At 50.3% G+C, this 22,915-nt stretch overlaps 1 protein-coding gene across 4 annotated transcripts in view; it reads right to left on the minus strand.

The window, feature by feature from the left end:
* RPTOR (regulatory associated protein of MTOR complex 1) overlaps window positions 1–22,403 on the minus strand; it is a 111,585-nt gene extending 89,182 nt beyond the window's left edge. For all 4 annotated transcript variants that reach the window (XM_036394512.2, XM_036394511.2, XM_036394510.2 and 1 more), the window contains exons 1-3: window positions 21,804–22,403; window positions 10,801–10,903; window positions 8,739–8,821 (exon numbers count right to left, since the gene is read on the minus strand). In XM_036394512.2, coding sequence (XP_036250405.1) covers window positions 8,739–8,821; window positions 10,801–10,903; window positions 21,804–21,965 — 348 coding nt within the window. In that variant the 5' untranslated portion in view covers window positions 21,966–22,403. The remainder of the gene's footprint in view (window positions 1–8,738; window positions 8,822–10,800; window positions 10,904–21,803) is intronic.
* Between the last annotated feature and the right edge of the window lie 512 nt (window positions 22,404–22,915).

The raw sequence follows: 22,915 nt of genomic DNA on the forward strand, positions 1-22,915 counted from the left end.
TTCCAAATCAAACTCTTATCTTGTAGAATCTCCTGAAGAAATCAAAGAGCACAGAGATGAGAGGAAGCATCTTTTTGATATAAACCCATTTGGATTCCCAGAGGATATTTAACAAGATCTCAACACAGATTTGGAGGAAAGTCCATATTTAAAGACTTGCTGATAAAACAGGCAGGTGGGGGAGAATCCCTAATTTTGTCCATGGAGGGAAGGCTCTGGGAAGCTCCAAGAGGATCTGTTTTGGAGGCTGACTCATGCAGCAAGCACAGCCCCAGCCATCCCTGGCAGGGAGAGGGCAGGAGCACTGCCTGCCACGGGCAGGGCTCTGCAGGAGGATTTGCAGTGCCACTCGTGCTCTGCTCACCCATTTCCTATCTAACTCCATTACTACAGGCTTCTCCAGGGCTTGTCTCCATTGCTGCCAGGCTGGCCTGCTTCCAGGCCTGCTCAGGGGGAAGCTGTTCTAGTGAAAAACTACAGGCTTCACTCCCAAACAAAAATACTTTGTTCTTTGGTTCATCCAAAACGGTGATTAACAACCCAGCCCTGCAACTCCCCCTGATTTCACTTCAATACTGACTGAACCACAGCTCCTTCCTTGCATCAAAGCAAGATCTGGGATCCTGCATTTACACTGCCTTTGGAGACACAGCAGAGGACAGACAAATTCACAGCTGCACATGAACACCTTTGGGTTTGCACAGCTCCACAATAAACATCCCAGGGCAGGATCCAGGGCAGGAACCCGGGGCAGGCACCCAGGGAGCAGACACACCCCGAGCCTGTTGTGTGATAAGCTCAGAGATAACTCAGCCCTGCAGCTCATCCCCACTGCCCATCAATCACAAACCCAATCACCTCAAGCCCACGCTGATATGGCCACAATAACTCTTGGGTTGGACACATCATGCAAATGCAAATTATTCTGAACCATATCCACTGACTCCAAGCTTAATTTTATATTTAAAAAAAAAAAAAACACCTCCTTTAAGGTGTTTTAATTTTAGGCTGTGGGCACATAAAATTACCCTGATGCAAATTCATGAGGATTAGGCCAAGATAATAAAAACTGCATATTTAAGTACAAGGGAGTGTGCTGGAAATCCCAAATTGACGTTACAGGCAGCAGCTTAACCTGGTTAACACAGGCCAGGAGAAAACATTACTGATAAAATTATTAGTCATTGCTAACTTGAAAAATATTCATTACAGCGAAGACAAACTAGAACTTGGAGATGCTTTAATTTAAATACTGAGCTAAGGCAAAGGGAGACTCCAGCCAGTCTGAGGCAAGTCCCCTGCAGATATCTGGGTGCATTTCAAGCCCCTGTGCATCTCCCCCGTGCTGATTCCCCCTGGAGCAGCCCGAGGCTGCTGGAGCCAGGACAGGGAGGTGGCAGGAGCCAGCTCTGAGCCTGGCACATCCCCTCCTGTGCCTGCAGCCAGCAGTGGGGACTTTACCTTCCCTCTGCAGTCTCTGACCTTGCTTTCAAGTCCAATGTGAAATGAATTCCAAAGTACCTAATCCTCACTGTGCAGGCTCAGGATCCAATAACACTTCCAAAAAAAACGCCTCGGAGCAGTTTGTTCATGAGAACTGATGTTGACAGGGAAGACAAAAATCAGGACAACCAACCTTGAGTTGCTGCTACAATACATCCACAAGACAGGTGTGCTCCTCAGCAGTTACAAGCTGCTTCACACTGCAGGTTTGTGCCAAAGTTCACAGAAATTCCACCCACCAGCCTCCTGTGTTTGGTACAAATCCTTCCCTCTCTGCTCAAATAACCATTCTGAGAGGGCTGTGTAAATAATTGCTTGCCTTTAAACAGAGGGGATGGTAAAAGAACTCAAATCTGCTTCTCATGTGGCAGATCTGCACCCTCAGCCTGGTGACAGCTCGATGGGTCACATCACAGGGTGCCCTAACAGGATTTGAAGTACACCCCAGGTGACATCTTTCAAACCTGGTTAGTCAAACAACCTAACTCCTAAGCATCAGTGTCAGCTCCATTCCTTCTCCGGAACCTCAGTTTCATGAGCTCTTTAAAGGCTCTGCACCTTCCTGTTTGTTAAACAGAAACCTGGACCTTACTGGGGGCCCAGTTCAGGCTGCAGGAGTACAGACTGGTAACCAGTTTGGTTCTGAACCAGTACAAACTGGTGAATTCTCAGACTGGCTGTCTTTACACCCTGGCCTGAGTGCATCGTGCTCCAGGGAGGAGCTGCAAGGCTGGGGCCCTGCAGGGCAAGAACTTCATCTTCTCAATACTAAATAATTGTTTAGTAATTTCAGTGCTCCTCTGATTGCAAAGTAATTGCTTAATGAAGCAATTTTCTGATTAAAAACACCTTAATGAGTCAGGAGAAGGAAAGCCAATCATTCCGAGGCTTATGCCTTGTTAATCTCCACAGGAAAGGAGTTCAAACCAAAGCACTCAGGATTTCCTCATTCTGCCTTAGAGAGGAGCAGGAATATGAATAAAAATGTGAATAGTTTCCTCTTTAATCTCTGAGTTCTGCACAGAGCTGGTGGTGTCTGTTAGCAGGAAGCTCCCAGTGCTGTGCCAGTCTCCAGCCCTGCATCCCTGCCCAGCAGATCCAGGTGCATTTACTGGGCACAGAGCACCAGGGTGCAAGGGCCAAGGGATCTGCAGGAGGCTCCTGTCCCCCATCCCTGGGACCCTGCACTGCCCCCTCAACACAAGCTAAGGTGCTTTTAAATAGGTCACCCAGAGCTGGGTGGTAATTACAGAAACACGTTAATCAGCTTTGCCAGGCAGAGCTGCTTTTCTCTCCAAGAGCATTTTCCTGTCAGCTCTTTCTTCCCATCTTTGACAAGCTGACATCAATGGTCACAGGAAAGCACCCTCAAAAGCACAAACCTTCCTCCCTGCCAATTCTGGCCCCATTTTGATGGCAGAGCACAAACCAAAACAGACATGAAGAATAAAACATGGGAAATGAAGTTATTGCCAGAAGTGTGCACAGGAAGGCAAGGGCTTGGAGCAGGAGTTCAGCTGCTGTGTGATTTCCCTCCTTCCAGCACATCCTGCCCACAGAACTCCAGCCTTGCAGCAGGTGCAGAGACCCACAGGATTTCAGATTTTCCCACTGAAGTGACTTTGCAAGTTTGCTGACTTGGCTCCAGAGTGCCAGCCCCTGCTGCCTGCAGTGCATGGCCAGCTCAGCTCCCAGAACAGCCTAATGCCACTGCCTGCTCTCTGCAGCCTCTGAACACACTTCCCCACAGCACTCCCTGCCTCCAACTAGTTTTTTTCCCCTTTTTGTGACTCATTTTTCCAGGAGAATCTCTAAAAAATCAGTATTAAGTACACCACTGCTGCAATTTCACAGTTTCCACTTTCAGCGGTGTGTTAAAGATTTATCAGGTTTTTGGGGTTTTTTTCCCTCACTATCAAAAGCATTCAAACATGAGCTGTACCCAGAGCTGAAGCAGGGAGCTCCTCCCTGGCACAGCCAATTCCCAAATCCTCAGTTATCCCTGCTCCAGGAGCCCTTCCAGGGGCCCTCCCAGGTACAGCTGCTCCAGAGCAGGCAGGAGGAGCCTCAGGTGAGCTCTCCCCACCTGCCAGGTGAGCTCCAGCTCTCCCCAGCCAGGCCTTGCTGAGGCAGGGCAGGGATGCAGAGCACCTGGAGAGCCACCAAGGAGAAAACTCCAGCCACTGACTCATTCCTCCTCATTTCCCCACATTCCCAAGGCATTAAAGAGTGGGTTCATCACCTGGAACCTGTGCTTTCCTGGCCCAGTGCTTCCACAGGCAGCCCCTGGCTGACAGTGACACTCTGACCACGACAGGTTTTCAGACAGAAGGAGAGCAGCAATAATTGGCTTTCACAATTAGACTTGTTGACTCCACTTCTGTGGCAGACTTCTTCTGAAAAAAAGCCCTGCTGGCTTGTGCTGAAGACAGTTGATCTTTAACAAGACAGCAAAGGATTGATACAGCAGAATTTTGCAGAGCCTGAAATAGCTGCCAAATTCAAGAGGCTGTTGGGAAATGAAAACCAACAAACATAGTCCTCTAAGGAAAACCTGGTTTTGTTAAACAAGGTCACACTGTCTTTTTGGTTTTTTCCTTCCTATTCATTTTCTTCTTGCATGTTCCTACATCTGCAGATATCTCCTACTGGAAACCAAGTACCAGGTTTTCCATGTTCCCCTTTGGAATTCTACAGTATTTCTTCTGCAAGAGCAATTAGTATTTGCTGTTGTTTTAAAAGAAAAACCCTACAGAAATAAAGGAAAAGTATGACTCACTGAGAGACCAATAATTAGGTCATGTGTTCAATTAGTTTTCATGCTTAAGTAGTTACTCTTTAGGAAATGCTCCCCCTTTGATGTGCAGCAGCAACTTCCCAATTAATTAGGCAGAAAAAAGCAATGAAGGAATGAAACCTCAGACACCGAATCAAAGCCCAGAGATCTCTAATGAGGGGAACAACAGCATCAACAACAGACAACATGCACTAAAAGGTAGAGCCTTTCAATGATTCACTTCAAGTATCTTGGCTGTACTTCCTTTGAAATGAAGAGAAAACTGTTGGGAAGCAGACTAGAAGAGAGGGAGAAGCAGCCTGTTTGATCAGAAAATCACTGTTTCCTTGAAGGCCTGCCACAAAAGAGATAATTTATCCATATTGTGGGAGCTGTGCCCTCAGAGACCATCACTCACTGGTGCAGACAGGAGGCAGCACACAACGGGTGAGATTGGATCAGAGAGAAGTGGGAAAGCCCTTTCTTCACAAGCTGCCCAAGGAACAGCAGAACTGCCCTGTTCCAGCTGCAGGCATTCCCAAACACCAGTGCTTGCTTTCAACCACCCTTCCCAAAGGCTTCCTAAAAGTTTATTTAATCTTGTCTTCTAGATTTCCCCAGCCCTTTCCCCATGCAGGATTTCCATCCCCCTTCATGGCTCAGAGATCTGCCTCACCCCAGGGATGCCCATTCAGGTATAATCCATTCAGCTCTAATGAAATCAGCTCCTTCCAGGACAGAATTAACACAGCCCCAACGACTCTCTTAGAGAAAAAGGAGGAAATTGAGAGAAGAAAAAGGGAGGCAAAACTGTAGCACTTGAATTAAAAAATCAATACTGTAATTGACTTTGTTTCATGCAGGCAAGTGGGTGTGAGGGGGATGTGGTGGTTCAGTCCCTTGGCCTTGCTGGTGTGGGTTGGTGCAGAGGGAGTGCTGATGGCAAATCACTGCTTTGGGGGCAATCTTACAGAGCTACAGACCCCTCACACTCCATTCAGCTGCTTCTCAGAGGATGTAAAAACCCCTCATTCCACAGAAGAGGTGCCCTTTAGCTGGAAGGTCTCTGTACAAAAGATCCCAGTGCAACAGCTCAGCTGGAGCCATGCAGGAGCTGAGTGTCTGCATCCTCTCACCTCTCCTAGGAATGGTTATGAACTGCAGATTCTGGCCTTGCTGGCAGCACTGGGAAAGCTCATCAGAGAATAAAGGAGAGGACTGCAAAAAGCAGCTGGTGCAGGAGTGCCACTGGGACCTGTGCACCAGTGAAATCCCAGCAGAAGCAGCAAAATGATGGAGTGAAGGAGGAAAAACTCCTGTGAGTATTCTGGTCAGTTTGGAGTTAAAGGGAGAACCTGGCCAAAAGCCAGACCTAACAAAGTGAGAAAAAAAATCTATAATTTCATGCAAATTTAATAAGCATATGGTCCAGACTAGTTCATAGCAGGTCCTGAATTATGTAAACTGTGCCTCATCCAAGCCCAGCCTTTGGCTGCACTGCACACCCACAGGGATGGAGGCACAGGGCCCTGGCTGGGCTGGCCAGGAGATGGCCAGCAGGAGAACTGGGGAACAAAGCCAGGCAGCAGATCCATCCCTGGGCTCATCCCTCAGGCTCTGAACAGGGATCAGGGCACACAGGGTGCTTCACACACAGCCTGGAGGCTGCAGGGAACTCAGTGAACACCCTGATGCTCCCCAGCCAGCCCTGCAGGGCTGCAGCCCAGGGCCCAGCCCCACTGCCAGACTGGGCCTGCAGAGCAGTAACTGCTGCTCAGGAAAATCCCCACGAGCTCCTGCATCCCAGAAACCACCCCAGTGCAGCAGCACTGGCAGCTCACAGCCCACAGCCCCGTTTGCAAAGGCTCTCGACTCCTCAACCAAGGCAAGTCCCTGCTCTGCAGTGGCACAAGGTGCAGTGCTGCCAAGAAATCTGAATTTACACCCCAACAACAGGGAAATATTTGCTGCTCCCTGCCAGCACAGCAAAGCTGTGCCCTGGCTGGGCACCTGCTACAGGGCTGCACCTCACACAAGCTGGGGTACTGAAGGGGGTCAGCAACTGAGAAATCCAATTTCAACATGATTACCTAAATATTTTAAATACCCCTGCCTAACACAGGGCTTCTGCAGGGACTCTGAATGGGGCCAGCACCAGATAAATCCCATTTCAACATGATCAATTCCTTACCTAAATATTTTAAATATAGGGCTACACCTCAGACAGGCAGGGTTCTGCAGGGGTACTGAATGGGGCCAGCAGCTGAGAAATCCCATTCCAACATGATCAATTCCTTATTTAAATATTTTAAATACGGGGCTGCACCTCCCACAGGCAGGGGCACTGAAGGGGGTCAGCAGCTGAGAAATCCCATTCCAACATGATCAATTCCTTACCTAAATATTTTAAATACAGGGCTGCACCTCACACACGTAGGGGTACTGAAGGGGGTCAGCAGCAGATAAACCCCATTCCAACATGATCAATTCCTTATTTAAATATTTTAAATACAGGGCTACACCTCCCATAGGCAGGGCTCTGCAGGGGTACTGAATGGGGTCAGCAGTAGAGAAATCCCATTCCACCATGATCAATTCCTTATTTAAATATTTTAAATACAGGGCTGCACCTCACACAGGTGGGGGTACTGAATGGGGTCAGCAGCAGATAAACCCCATTCCAACATGATCAATTCCTTATTTAAATATTTTAAATACAGGGCTGCACCTCACACACGTAGGGGTACTGAATGGGGTCAGCAGTAGAGAAATCCCATTCCACCATGATCAATTCCTTACCTGAATATTTCAAATACAGAGCATGTGAGCAGCACCCCGCAGAAACTCCAGTTGTTTTATTCTGGGCAATCCTGTCTCCTTTCGTGGTGCTGCCAGCAGCAGCCCCAGCCCCTGCAGCCATTCCCTCCATTCCCTCCCCAGTGCCCGCAGGTCCCAGGGAAGGTTTCCCCTCTCTCAGGCATTACTGGGTCCTGTGCTCCTCACTTTCACTCCTTCCTCTCCTTCCATTCTCAGCTGCTTAAGCAGCCCCTTTGATCCCTGTAATTGAGCCTCTTTCCAGATTACCCTCAGCTTTAACCCCTTCCCTGCCCAGTAACACTTAAGCCCCAAGCCCAAGGGGGTGTTAGGGTAGAGCTGTCTCGGTTTTCCTTCCACTTTTTCACCAGCATCTCAATTATATCTGCACTGAATTGCAAGAACTCTGTACTTGTTCAGGGAAGTCTTTATCAAGACAGATCGAGCCCACAGCTCTGTCGTCTCCTACCCTCTCCCCCAGTACAATCTTCATTTGAGAACTGCATGAAATGACTGAATATTGCTTAACTGCAGGATTTTGCAGAGGAAACAACAGCTGAAGTGGTTTCTACTCCCGCAGCACACAAATTTATGTAGCTACACAACAATAAAGCAAAGTCTTAAATTTAATCAGAACAAATACTTCAAGCAATGGCAAGCTAATAAATTATTTAGAAAGGGGCTCAATAAGACCTGGAAGGAAATATCCATCAGCTGTGCAGCCTGGGAGCTTCCAGAAACAAGGAATTTTCATGTTTTACCCCTTGTACAGTTTTCTTCCAGAAAAGCTGTTTGCACTGAGCAAAAAGGGGGATGTTTGAACAGAAGGACTGGCTGGCAGCAGTGCCACAGGACTGGTCACACCGTGGTCACCACTGCCACCAGCCATGGCAGCAATTAGCACCCCCTCTGCATTCCCAACAAGGTGCTGATGGCAGCAGCTCCAGCCCGGGGATAGCAGCTGTTTCAGGAGATTGTTATGATTGGCTCTTTCCTCCAGACTGCCCGGTTTTCCCCAAATTGTCTTCCTTCCATCCACTCCTCAACCATTCCAAGCCCCCAAGAAACAGACCAAACTGGATGTATTAGTATTTATATGAAAGCTCTAGGAAATTCAATAATGCTGCTATTGTTTTATTGCAGATGGCACACCAACTTCTCTTTATTACTGCAGAAAGCTCCAGAGCCCTGTGGAGCGCAATAAAGCAGGACGTGTTTGGCTTTGCAATGTGTCAGGGCTGTGCTTTCCTGCAGGAAGCAGGGAACCAGCCCAGCTCTGGGATTGCCTCCACCAGGCCCACGCAGGGAGCCTGCTGCTCCTGAGCTGGCCCTCCTCCCCAGCCAGAACACAGACAACACGGGCTGTTTTCACCTTTGCTCCAAGATGCTTTTTCTCCTGTTTGATTCCAGGCACTTTTTGAATTTTCTGCTAAATTCTTGGGCTGTTGAGATTTGAAAATTGCCAATGTGCCACGAGGTAAAACACAAAAAGGAAATTCTCTTGTCTCAACTGTACACCAATATCTGCCATAAAAGCTCCAAGACAGAAATACCCTTGGAAAGCCTTGAGAAGAAAGGCCCAGGCTGGGTGGAGGAGAGGCCCCAGCCCTGGGCAGAGGGAGCCCCAGGAGCAGCCCACACTCACCCTGGGCTGCCAGTTCTCATACTGCTTCTGCAGGTTGGCCCCGATGGTCTCCAGAGCTTTCTGAGGCCCCATGGACAGAGGATCTGGGAACAGAACACACAGCAGCAGCTTCAGCCCAGTGCATCTCTCAGGGATGTTTTCATGCAGGCTCCTTTCATTATCAAACCCACTAACACCTTGTTCCTCCCGGATTTACTCCCAAAAATTATCCCCAAATCCCTCAGTCCAACAAAAATCCAGCTCCATTACAGACTGTCAAATGTGGAAGATTTCTCTCACTGAGGTGCTGAACACAATTTTGTTTTGAAAGACAGGAGAGGCACTGCATTTGTTTCTTTTAATAATGAAATAAGGTTTCTATTGTAAATAATGACAAGAACTCAAATTGGTTAAATATTTGATGACAAACATTTTCTGTTGATGAATGCAAAATCCTGCTTCATTTACTTCCTCTGCTTCCTTTGCAGAGATTGTGTGCCATTTGTAATATTTAAGAAGTTAATTTTATTGCTAGATAATTACCACAATCCATACATAGCAATACAATTCCAGGCCATGTGCTTTATTCAAACACCATGGACATATAATTAAACAATTAACAAGTTTTCTTAAAAAAAAAAAAACCTACAAGCTAATATTTTCCTATTTAATATCAATTATTTTAAAAGCATCAAACCAGATCAGTGAAGGGGTTTTTTTTTCCCCAGTTTTTGCAAATATACTTTTGTTAGAAACAAAATGCAATAGAGCAGGATGAAAGCAGGATTTTGTGCTATTTTTCTTTACTGAATAAAAGCTGCACGTGGAAGGTGCAGCAGGAGCTGCACGTGGCTCTGCTCAGAGGCCATTTGTCACCAGGGGTGACCAGCTGTGACCCCAGCTCAGGTGTGAACAGCAGCAACTGCACCCCAGAGAGTTCCCCAGCCCCTGCACATGTGGCACAGACACTTCTGCACCCCCACTCCCTGCTCCTCACACTGATGGCACAAAAACATCAGATATTTCCCCAATTACCTTTTTCAGAAATTTCAAGTTGGCTGGAAGTGGAAGGAGCACTTGTGTACATAAACAAACTGAAAATTTAATTACAAAACTGCATTCAAAATTCTCTTTGCTAATGATAGGCACTAATGACTTTATTTAAATGCCTCTGCAATGCTCCTCTGCTCGTGTATCAATGAGACATCAGGGCTGTGCTCTGCTCTCAGGCACCTGCTTGTGCCTGCTCAGGGCTTCCATCAGCATTTCAGGTTAAAAACCTGAGGTGCTGTGATTCACAAAGCAGGCAAGAAAGGCTAGAAAACCTGCTGGAAGTTTTTAAAGAGATTCTGGTTGTGCAGTGATCACTTTGCCCCTGGGGCTGCCAGAGCCCTGAGCTGAGGATTACAGGGACGTGCTGGAGGCTGAGCATTCCCAACTCCTAGAGAAAAACCAAACCTGAGAAAGCTTCTGTACACAAGATACTTCCTTCAAATATTACTTCAGAATTGTCTCATCTTGATAATTACACTTTTTTTCTCCAAAACCAAGGGAACTTTTAATCACAAAAAAAACCTAAGAATTGAGTCCAATGCTGCATGAAAGTAGCAAACCCAGGTGTTGAACTGCTGGCAAAACATCCTTGGGAACAATTCCAGGTCTTCTGAATGATTCCAATTAAAACAGGCCCAGAGCAGGCACCTCAAAACACAGCAAGGTGTTCCACAGACCTCACTGCTCTGCTGGCCCAGGCAGGGAAGGGGGATTGAAAGCTCTGCAGGTCCCTGCACCCTGAAGGTGCCTCTGCTCAGAGATTCCCTTCAGGTATTTATAAATCTGAAACAATTACAAGAAAGCAAAGCAGCTCATTAACAGCTGCTTTTCTCCATGGCATCTCATTTCAGAACACAGCAGGAGAGATGACCCACGGCAGCAGGTGGAGCTGGACTCTTCATTAACCCAGAGGCAAATCACATCCCACGTTTCCTTCTGCTCAGCCCCGTCTCAAGCCCGGGGAATGCACAATTTTGGGATGGATTCTGTGTCTGTGAGACCAGGGGAGCCTGGGGCTCTGGGCACTCACCAATCCAGCACTCCAGGCGGGCACAGGGAGTTGTTTTCACCACGTCTGGGGGGTCCACGCCGACATTGAGGCACAAAACTAAGGCAACACTTACAGTCTTCATCTGCAAAGACAAGAGCACAGCCTTAGAGCAGAACAGCACCGCCCTGGGCTCCAAACTTCACCCTCCCAGACCTTCTGCAGGGCTTTATCCAACCCCTCCTACCTGCTCTTGCACATGGACTATTTAAAGCAAGGCCTGACTGGTGAAATTTTTCATATTTTTTATTAGAACAGTACTTAGACTCCATGTTACTATTTTTGTTATTATTTCCAAAGCCCATTCTTCTCTTTCTGAGCATGGAAATGGATCCCAGTGAACTTTTGCTACTCATCTTAAATTAGCCATTGTCCAACTGAACCACATTATTAAAACATGAGGCAATGCTATTCAGGGCCCCTGACCAATATTATAATGCAGTGTGTGATCTCTAATATTGAAACTAAAGAAATTACAATAGAAAAAGCCCAAGTGACAAACAAAACTGTGAAAAAATTAAACAAACACACACCAAAACAAAGATATTTAGTGCATTTTTTATTTTGTTTTCTTCACGTGTTGGGTTTTCTTGGAGAGCCCTGTAAGGAGGAATCCTGGCTCCAGCTGCTGCTCCACATGGGCTTAACCCACCCAGGCACCCCAAATGTACCCAACCCAAACCCACCCAGCCCCACCTGGGACCCAAAACCTGCATTAAACCAATGACAAACCACCTTGGCCAGCTAAAAATACTGCCTGGAAATTATCACTTCACATCTTTATGGGTTTTTCCTGGACTCCCTCATGCCAACACCTAAACCAGAGGAGGAAAACAGAAGCAGTGATGAGGCTCTCAGTGATTCCAGGCATTCAGGGCTTGCCTGCAGCAAGGCCACCCACATCCCCACCTCCCCAGGGTGCTCCGTGCAATCCACAACAGCAGGGGGAAAAAAAATCCCAAATTTCACACTTAGGGAAAACCCTAGAGCCACATAAATGTGTAATTTACCCAGAAACTGGAGCAGCCAGACACCATTCACAGGCTCCACACCAGGACAGAAATCCTGCAGCATTTCCTCACTCCCATGGCCGTGGTGGGAACGTGGAATAAAAAATCAGCAAGAACTGTGGTTCATGGCTTCATCCCAAGCCCTGCTCTGGCTAACAAACCCTGCAATCCTGTAGGGGCTCCCCATGCCAGGAATCACCCAGGGCTCTGCAGCACAGAGATGGAAACAGGAGCCAGGGCAGGAGTTCCCTGATCAGGATTTGCCCATGCATGGGGTGGGTGGATGCCCAGAGCTGCAGCTCAGCACTCAGGACACGTGCACAGAGCACTCTGTCACGTTAGGGACACCCCAGAAAAAGCAGAACCAGGGGCAGCTGCAAGGTGCAGCCCAGCCCTGCAGACCTTGACTGCCCTGAGCAGCTCAGTGTCATGGAGAGCCCAAATCCACCACCCCAAACCCCCTGGGCACTGCACAGCCCCTGCCCTGCCCTGGGGACACCTCCCCAGACAGCCCAGGCACTGCCAGCTGCCCAGGGAGCTGCAGGGTGGCAGGGCATGAGCACTGCCAGAGCCATCCACGCTGCCACACACACGCCCAGCACCCCAGGGAAACACAGAAAACTACACACAAAATGACTGATTGGGCCTGGAAACACATAAATCACTCTTGCAAGAGAAAGTACCCTGCCAAGCAATCTTCTCCATCTCATTTATTTATTGTTTCCCATTTGCACTCTAATACTGACTTATTTTTCAGTATTTTGCTGGTAATGTCTGATCGGCGGCTGATGCTGAACAGGCTGATATTTATTTTCCATTCCCAGGTTCGGGCTTTTAAATAAGTGTTTCTCCTGGAAAACTGACAGCAAAGCCATGAGAGGAACAGGAATTGATCCCAGAGACAAATGGGGTGATTTCCCCTCTGCCACCTCCCCTGAAGGATGGAAAGCCCTGCACTCCACACCGTTTGCTCTGCTAGCAGGAGCACACCCCGAGAGCCACAGCTCATCCCTCTCCCTCTCCTCACAGGGAGCATTTTTCCCTCAACTTCCCATCCAGCCCTGCCCTCTGGCAGTGGGAAGCCATCCCCTCTGTCCTGCCACTCCCTCCCTTGGAAATTGTCTCTCTCTGCATTTCTTGTCAGCTCCTTCAGGCCCTGCAAGGCCACACTGAGCTCACCCCAAAGCTTCCCGTGCCCAGGTGAGCAATGCCAGCTGTGCCAGCCTCTCTGAGGCCACACTGAGCTCACCCCAAAGCTTCCCCTGCCCAGGTGAGCAATGCCAGCTGTGCCAGCCTCTCTGAGGCCACACTGAGCTCACCCCAAAGCTTCCCCTGCCCAGGTGAGCAATGCCAGCTGTGCCAGCCTCTCTGAGGCCACACTGAGGGCACCCCAAAGCTTCCCCTGCCCAGGTGAGCAATGCCAGCTGTGCCAGCCTCTCTGAGGCCACACTGAGCTCACCCCAAAGCTTCCCCTGCCCAGGTGAGCAATGCCAGCTGTGCCAGCCTCTCTGAGGCCACACTGAGCTCACCCCAAAGCTTCCCCTGCCCAGGTGAGCAATGCCAGCTGTGCCAGCCTCTCCTCCAGCAGAGCTGCTCCATCCCTGGCATCATCCTGGAGCCTCCTCTGGGCTCTGCAGCAGCTCCAGCTCCTGCCTGAGCTGGGGCAGGTGGGGTCTCACCTGAGGGGCAGAGGGGACAATCCCTGGCCCTGCTGCCCACGCTGGGCTCAGCCCAGGCTCTGCAGGGGTTTGTGCAAGTGACTGATCAAAAAAAACCCCAATAATGCTTTTCCCATTTCTAAACTCTTTTGGAACAGTGCAAGTGACTGATCAAAAAAAAACCCCCAATAATGCTTTTCCCATTTCTAAACTCTTTTGGAACACACCAGAAACTTCACTGCATATTTAAAGGTTCCTAATGCAAGCAGCACGAGGACATTCTCATCTGTCATTAAGACAGTGGAAATTTTCTTTCCCCCGTTTCAGGAATATATCCATCAGAATACATTCCCATGGATTTTTGTCAGAATTAAAAAATGAAGCAGGAGAACATTTGGCGAGTTTGTAAGAAAACCAATATCCAAAATGCCTTGTCAGCAAAGGCTCAAGATCAAACCACAGCAGCTCTTACTGTGGGCTCTGCACTTTGGAGTGTCATTTGTATGTTAAAAAATGGGCTACAACTCCCCAGCTTGTACTGCATCCGATTTCCAGTGATTTAATAACGCTGGGTCACAACCTGCAATCCCTAAATGGCCAAATCCACTCGGGCAAAATGCTCTTCCTGAGAAGTGATGGCAGAGAATTCATCCCAAAGCCATCAGAAATGGGACTGGGGGAGCAGAGGGAGTTCTGTGTCTGCTCTGGGAGAAGCTGCTTATTAAAGCATTTGACACTAAAATTTACATCTTATGCTAAAGACCTTCTAAAATATTCCTAATTCATCTCTTATTTCATTTAGAAGCCAAACAGATCTGCAGGTGAGTACAGTGCAATATCTGCAGGTATTTTCAGCTGGGATAAAACCATTATGTTCTTCTGGGTTTGATTGAAAACGTGAAGTTTCATCACCCCAGGGAACCCACCCGACCCCGCTGGAGCATCCCTGGGAGTGACTCCAGGCCAGGCTGAAACCAAGACACCCATTTATTTCAGCCTGGGTGAGACCAGGTTTGGAACTCAGAGCCATAGAACTGCTTTATATTCTAGTTCAAGTTATACCAAGAGGAAGTCAGTGCATTTATGAGAAATTCTGCATTTTGTGGCACATCTCAGACTGGACGTTTTAGACCCCATTAATATTTGATTTTTACACTGCAATTTGCAAGCTGAAAACTTTGTGCTTAAACATTACCCAGATGAACACTCAAGTGTTAGAAACCTGCCTGGGTTTATGCCAGTGAGTTCAAATTGCTTCTGGGAGTTAATACAAACACAAGATTAAGTCAGCATTAAACATGAAATATATGCAGATACATTATTTTACAGAGTTGAGGATGAACTTATCAGCATTAAACACAGATCCTAGGACAAATTTCCAAATTCCAAATCCTCGTGTGAGTCTCATTTGAAAACCCTCCCTGAGCAGGAGACTCAGTTTCCTGCTTGTGCAGGAAATTCATTCCCTCCTTGAAGCCTTTTTTCTTCACATTTTCTTTACCCACATTTACAGATTTAACACAACTCTCTTCCCCACCAGCGAGGTGTTCCTCAGGTAACTCCTGACTGTGGGCTCCTTTGGAGCCCTGCCATGAAATGTTCCATCAAGGAGGTCTCCAGAGAGAGCAGGAACAGCACTATTTAACAGGAGGAAACATTGTTCTCCCTCGAGCTCAGTTCACTCTGCAACACCAGAGGTTCCTGCTTGCTCTTTGCCAACCTTCCCCTTTTTTTGGGCTCCCAGCTGAGAGGTGACAAGTGGTGACATCTGTCCTGCATCATCCGTGGGGCTCTTCCACTGAGGAACAGTGGAAATCAGCCTGAAATCAGAAAAGGCTGAAGGTTCTGAAATCAGCCTGAAATCAGAAAAGGCTGAAGGTTCTGAAATCAGCCTGCAATCATTTTCTGATATCAGAAGAGGCTGAAGGTTCTGAAATCAGCCTGCAATCAGTTTCTGATATCAAAAGAGGCTGAAGGTATTGAAGGCAAGCCAAGCCTTGCCCCTGCACTCCCTCACAGCTGCACAGGACCCGTGCCAGGCTCCTGAAGGAATCGTTCCCTCCCTATCCCACCTGGACACGACTCTCCCCCAGCCAGGGGAACAGAGCTCCCTGCTGCCCCTCCAGCTCCTGCACCACTTCCAAGGTGAAGCATCTTAAAAGAAGAGCTTTCAGTTTCAAGGATTTTTTATAATGTAAAGTTTAAGATAAATAAATTGTTAAGGAAAAAAAAATCATCTCCATGTGCTTCTCCACAGCAAGAGAAGCAGCAGAATGCAAAGAACTCCTTCAAGCTGGCATTAATAATTCAACAGCTCTGCAGGTTGTCTCCAGCCATCTGCAGCCCAGAGTGGGTTCCTGGTGTGCCAGCCTGCTCCACATTCCTCGATCAACTCCTCCTGAGGGCTTGGTTTCCTTCTCTCACCTCGGAACTCAGCACTGCCACTCTGAATTCTCTTCAGGGCTTTATTGAGCCCAGCACAGGCATCTCCTGCCCACAGCTCCAGCTCCTCACAGAGAGGAACAAAGGCCACTCTGAGCTGCTGCCCTGAGTGCCCTGCAGCACTTCCCAGGCTCGTGGCTGAGTTCTGCTGGCACTCACTGCCAGGTATCCACAGGCACTTCCCAGTGCAGCTCCTCTGTGTGACAGCAGTGACATCCAGGGCCCCCAGAGATCCAAGGTGTTACCCACTGTGCTCCAGGTTAAAACTGCAGACTGGAGCAGGCTGCTCCTGGCTGCCACAGCCCAGCAGCCAACGCTGCTTTCCAACCACTCCGGGATGCTTGGAGCCAGTGTGGGCTTTCCTTCTCTGCCAATCACTTCTAAAAATAATGAAAATAATAGAAAGCAAACATTTTGCTCCAATGATCTTTGCAGGTTGTATAGAGAAAGCAAAGAACCACAAGAGGCGTGTCCCAGGTGTCACTCCCCATTTATCTGTGGCAGGGTTTCCTCCTCATCCGTGCCTTGCATTCCTGCAGGCTTCTCCTCCTGGCTCCACAGCATTCCCACTCCTGTCTGGCACTGCCTTTAGGAGGTGCCCATCTTCCCAGGCACGACTGCTGCTGCTCCAGATCTTCCCTGAAATGCTCCTTCCAACCATTCCTGGACAGCCCCTCAGATCTCCCACAGCCACTGCCTGGGGATGCACTGGGGCTTTGATCAGGAGCAATCCCTGAGCCACAGCCAAGAGGGCACAGAGCTGGCAGTGCCAGGGACAGGACAGGGCACAGAGCTGGCTGTGCAGGGACAGGACAGGGCACAGAGCTGGCTGTGCCAGGGACAGGACAGGGCACAGAGCTGGCTGTGCAGGGACAGGAATGGCACAGAGCTGGCTGTGCATGGACAGGACATGGCACAGAGCTGGCTGTGCCAGGGACAGGAATGGCACAGAGCTGGCTGTGCATGGACAGGGCACAGAGCTGGCAGTGCCAGGGACAGGAATGGCACAGAGCTGGCTGTGCCAGGGACAGGAATGGCACAGAGCTGGCAGTGTCAGGGACAGGAATGGCACAGAGATGGCTGTGTATGGACAGGAATGGCACAGAGCTGGCTGTGCAGGGACAGGAATGGCACAGAGCTGGCTGTGCAGGGACAGGACAGGGCACAGAGCTGGCTGTGCCAGGGACAGGAATGGCACAGAGCTGGCAGTGTCAGGGACAGGAATGGCACAGAGCTGGCTGCAGCCTGAGCTCCTGCTGCAGGAAGCCCAGAACAGCAGCACAGGGCTCCATCCACAGCTGCAGAGCGCTGGCCTGACCCAGCCCTGGCTGCTCCCACAGCCTCCTCCCCTGGCACTGCCCCTGCTCTGCCCTCTGCTCAGCACTGCACTAATTACACTAATTACCCTCTGCTCCATCCCTCCCAACAAGAGCTGGAGGTCACCGTGCCCCAGTTCCGCAAGGATGGGTCAATAAATGCAAACACAGATAAAAGCACTGGTGAGGGTGCTGCTGGCACAGCCTGTGGCACCAGGAGAGGAGAAGGAACCCCTGACACCCCACAGCACAGCCTGGCACTGAGGGATGCCACCAACACAAACCTGGCACTGGGTAACTCATCAGCTAACCCAGTGAAAGAGGCCAGAGAAGAGCAGAGGAACGAGACAAACACCAAATGGACCGAGGGGTCTATCAGATGTGGCAGTGGCAGCAAAGCTGCAGCCCCAGAGGGATCAGTGACCCCTCTGGCCAGGCCAGGGGAGAAGGTCAGCACAGCCCTGAGGCACTGAGCAGCAGCTCTGGGGCCAAGCACAGCCCAGCTGCCCAGGAAGCCACCAGCCCTGGGGCTGGCACCTCCTGTGTCCTGTGAAACCAGGCAAACCCTGCTCATCTGAATCAAGCACATCTGCATTTCCAGAGAAACCTAATTGTGGATCCCTCTTCTCATAAAAACAGGATTTAATTCTCACTCAGCAAGTTATGAGGCAGCAGGAAAAAAAAAATGTTGAGGTGAAAGTATTACAATCAGCTTTGTTGCTCTTTGCTTATCTTAGAAATCAATATAAATACAGCAAATCTTAATTTAAATATTCTCAATTTAATAGCAACTTGTCAGGAAAACCTGGTGTACTTGGAGTCTTTTTCTTTAAATCAAGTTATATGCTTTGGTTGCTACAGAGGCTGGAAGATTTAATTCAATACACAAAGCATAATTCCAACCCTCTTGTGTTAAAAATATTCTTTAAATAAATAATAGATCAAAGCAGTGTCACTTTGATGGCATATGCAGTCCACGGAAGGGGGAGAGGAAGGATTAAATGTTTTCAGAGCAGCCCTCATGGAGGAAGGGGCGGGGGACACCAGTGAATTCTCACTTATTTTCTCTACATTTACCACTCATTACTCTGCTGATTTGATTCTCCCCTTATCAGAACTCTGCCTTCTAAAGAACCTTCAACTTCACATAAACTCTGGGGTTTTTAGAGCAACAAAGCAAGATGAAAAGAGAGGAGTCATTCCACTCCCAAAGCTGTGAATCACTTCCTCTAACTGTAGTAGAGCTCTGCTCACTCCCCATGACTCCTCGATGAATAAGGCAAAATCTGCCACTGCTTGGGGCTTCCATGATTCACAGGGGAAATGGGAATTCACAGGGGGAAATGGGAATTCACAGGAGAAATGGGAATTCACAGGGGGAAATGGGAATACACAGGGGGAAATGGGGATTCACAGGGGGAAATGGGAATTCACAGGGGGAAATGGGAATTCACAGGAGAAATGGGAATTCACAGGGGAAATGGGAATTCACAGAGGGAAATGGGAATTCACAGGGGGAAATGGGAATTCACAGGGGGAAATGGGAATTCACAAGGGGAAATGGGAATTCACAAGGGGAAATAGGAATTCACAGGGGAAATGGGAATTCACAGGGGAAATGGGAATTCACAGGGGAAATGGGGATTCACAGAGGGAAATGGGAATTCACAAGGGGAAATGGGGATTCACAGGGGAAATGGGAATTCACAGGGGAAATGGGAATTCACAGGGGGAAGTGGGAATTCACAGGGGGAAATGGGAATTCACAAGGGGAAATGGGAATTCACAGGGGAAGTGGGAATTCACAGGGCAAATGCCACAGCTTTACCTGCCCTGGGACTGCAGAGCCTCGTCTGGGCTCACCTTTGAGCACCTCTCCATTCAGGGACAGGCTGGGGTGTTCAGTGGCAGGGAATGGCCCCAGCCTGGGCTGTGGGGAGCTCATGGATCACACTGAAGGTTCTGAAATGTTTCCCACACTCAGCTCACAGGCAGAGGCACATCCCCTGCAGCAGCAGCAGCACCCAGAGAGAGGAGCACACCTCCATCAGCCCTGGCTTGTAGGAAAGGCAGCCAAGAGCCAAAAGGAGCTGCAGGAATTGGGGGTGGGGACAGAGGCTCCCCCTGGGCCTGCAGGGAAGGAAGGGGCTGAGCCATGGGCTGGGCTGGAAGGACAGAGGGACACCAGGGGCTGTGGGCACTGACAGGGCTGCAGGCCACTGGGGACAGTGGGGAAGGCAAGGGAAGAGGAAGAGAAGAAACTTCCTGAAGACAGCTAAAAGTGGAGGTAATTAATTTGTGATGCCAGAGAGCAAAACAAAGCAGTTCAGGAACAAAAAGCAGGAAATCAAGAGCCCATCAGCTTCACCCTGATGGCACAGGCTGCCCTCACAGCACCACTGCTCACAGGAAAACCCCACAAAGCCCAAGCTCCTGGGTTTTCTGCAGGTGCTCCATTCCCTGGGCAAACCTGTCCCACCTAGCTGGGCCATGGGAAAACAGCAGCATGAGTGAGCTGCCCTCCCTCCACCTCCTGCACGTGGACACGAGGTCAAGCCTGATCAGATTCTGTGAACTGTTTGCAGGGTTAGCCAAACTCGAGCTCAGTGGGTGGAAATATTTACCAGACATCCCCCCTGCAGCATTCCAAACCCCATCCTCATCCCCTTCCCTCCCCAGCTGAGGCTCTGCCCTTGTTACCTCACATTAAGCACTCAGGAGACAGCCAGTGACAGCTGAAAAGGGGAACAAAATACAAGACATGACAAACAGCTGCTGAGATCTAAAAGTAATGAGGTTGAGCATTCTGAAATCAGCTGCTCTTCCTCTCTCAGGTGTCTTTACGAGCTTTTGGTACCTAACAGCTAAAGGCACCTGTTCTTAAACAAAAAGTAATTAAACACAACAAGAAGTTTGTCCAGAGGATCCCTGATCCAGACACAAACGATGCCTGAGCTGCACCACTGCCCTAGTGTGAAGTTATTTGGTGTACTGGTGTTTGAAGTTATCTCCAGCTGGCAGAGAAAGCAGAAGAACTAAACTGAAAATTTGAGATTTGCTTCTATTTTCTTCTTTCACAAGAGTCAGATTCAGCTTCTTGGAGAGTGAGCAGGGCCCAGCCTCACTGAGCTGGTCCCCAGAGAGCAGCAGCAGCAACAGCCACGACTTTATGGCACAGAGAGTCCCAGGGGAGGGAACTGCAGCTCCACAGAGCCAGGCAGCAGGAGCTGGGCTGGGATGGGCACTGATGGTAGCAGGCACCTGAAACATTTCACAGCAGCCACAGAGAACCCCTGAGCACCCCCTGATCTGCTGCTGCTGCTGCTGCACAACCTATTGATCAGCACAAGGAGGGCAAAGTCATTCCTGAATTAGAAACAGGCAACTCTGCAGATCAGGGATGGAGGAACAGGAAGCCTCCCAGGAAGGCACCTAAAATAGACCAGCAAGCTCATCACACCTCCACAGTCTAGTGGAGAAAGTCTCCTGTATGCCAGAACCCTTTGGAGCAGAGCACCCAGCGTGGTGTCTGTGCTGCCTTCACATCACACCCAAAGCCTCAGCTCAAGCCAGCAATGAGCTGCCAAGTCCCACCTTCAGATCATGGTTCGGAACTTCTGAGCAATGCAATCACCACTCTGGGAACACTGAGACTCAGGGACAGCCTGGGCACAGAAATTACAGCTTGCATTCCAATGAGTTATTCCATCCTTTACAAGAGGATCATAAACCTAACAGAAATCTGGTCACCAGAAAAAACCATAAATACCCACAAACACCTACAAACACAAAGTTATGGGTGCAAGAACTGGGAGAGCCAGCAAGGCTGGGACCCTAAGCAGCTTCCAAGAACAGAACAAGTGCAGATGATGGTCTAGGACATTTCTTAGGTGCTTGCTTTGCTCTTTACTGAGCCATTGAAGGTGTCCCACAGAGGCAGCAGAGGATCCCAGACTCCCAGCTGGGACGTGTCTGTGTCACTCCCAGCACTGTCAGTGACACACAACAGGTCCCCAAACACCCCAGGAGCTCCTGTAACACACCCAGAGTTCCATCTGAAAACTGTGCCCTGCCTCCAGAACCCCACAGTCTGTGTGTACCCAGGAGTTCCTGCTGTAACACACCCAGAGTTCCATCAAAAACCATGTCCTGCCTCCAGAGCCCCACAGCCTGTCTGTGCACAGGACAGCCTCACTGTCCCCTGTGCACAGCAAACCCACCCAGCTCCAGTGCAGCTGCACCCCCAGACTGCTGCAATTCCTGCACCTGCAGCTCCTCCTGAGCTCGGGCACTCCACTGCCTTGCCCAGGACACACCAAGCTGCATGTAAAGAGCCTAAGTGAAAGAGCTGCTCCAAGAGCCCGGTGCCATGAGCATCACACCAGTGTCTCTGGGGCAGCTGCAGGTTTGCTGCCCTAACCCCACATCAGGACACAAACCACGGGATCCACAGCCAGCGTTTCACCTGGCTACAGCTCAGCACCCTCTGAGCTCTGACTCCTGCTCCACCTGTACCCCGAGTGCTTCTCTGCAAACCCCACGGTGCCCTGGAGCATTACCCGGTCCTTCATCCTCCAGCTCTGAGCCAAAGACTTTGAGCCTTCGATCTTCTCGCAGTGCCTTTTCTTCATAAAGGCCAGGGGCAAGTTCCAGTCCGTCAGGTCGGACTCATCCTCCTCCCCGAGCCCCAGGAGAGGCGACTGCAGCATCTCAGACTCCATGGGCGGGGGAGCTCCGGGCACAGGGTGGGCAGCGATGTCCAGCCCGGCACCCAGCGGGGCCGGGGGTCCCTCCGGCCGGAGGGGCACGACGGGCCAAGGGCGGCGGGGGCGGCGCTGCCCGGTGCGCGGGCAAGGACGGACCCGGGACACGCAGCGCCTTCACCTGGCGCAGGCAGCGGCCCCGGCCGGGCTCGGTGGCGCGGCCCGGGGAGCACCGAGGGACCGGCGAGGGACCGGGCCCGGGGCCTCCCTCGCACCTCTACCCCCGCGGGCCCCGCGCTCCCTGCGGCGGGCACGGCGCCCGGCCCATCGCGGCTCCCTGGCACACCGGCGGGCCGAGGGCGGCTCGGCGAGCAGCGCTCCGGGGGCGGGCGGCGGCGGACGGGACGCGCGTCCCGGGGCGCCGGCGAGCGCGGCTGGGCTCAGCACCGCGGCACGGGGGCGGCCATCTTGCCCGGCCCACAATGCCCCGCGGTACGGGCCGCCGCGCGGGACACGCCGCGCCGCGCGCTCCGCCGCGGGGGACGGCGCGTTGCCATGGGGACGGCGCGTTGCCATGGGGAAGCCCAGAATCCCGAAATCCCTGAGGTTGGAAAAGCCCTCCCAGCCCATGGAGCTGTGCCCCATCCCCACTTTGTCCCCAGCGCAGAGCTCTGAGTGCCACATCCAGGAATTCCTTGGACATTCCAGGGATGGACGCTCCTACCCTCCCTGGGCAGCCCCTGCCAAGGCCTGACCGCCCCTTCCACGGGGAAATTCCTCCTGGTGTTCCTCTGTGGCAGCCCCTGCCGAGGCCTTGTGAAAAACGCCAACCACTTGTTTTTAAAATTTTAAAAGTTTAATAGTAATGAAATGGTTATAAAAATAGTAATATAATTAGAGTACTAATCATTTGGACAATTGGGATTAGGACAATATGAGACAATAGAAACAAAGAGTTACGGACAGTC

Source organism: Molothrus ater, chromosome 19 (assembly GCF_012460135.2).
Source record: "Molothrus ater isolate BHLD 08-10-18 breed brown headed cowbird chromosome 19, BPBGC_Mater_1.1, whole genome shotgun sequence".
Lineage (NCBI taxonomy): Eukaryota > Metazoa > Chordata > Aves > Passeriformes > Icteridae > Molothrus > Molothrus ater.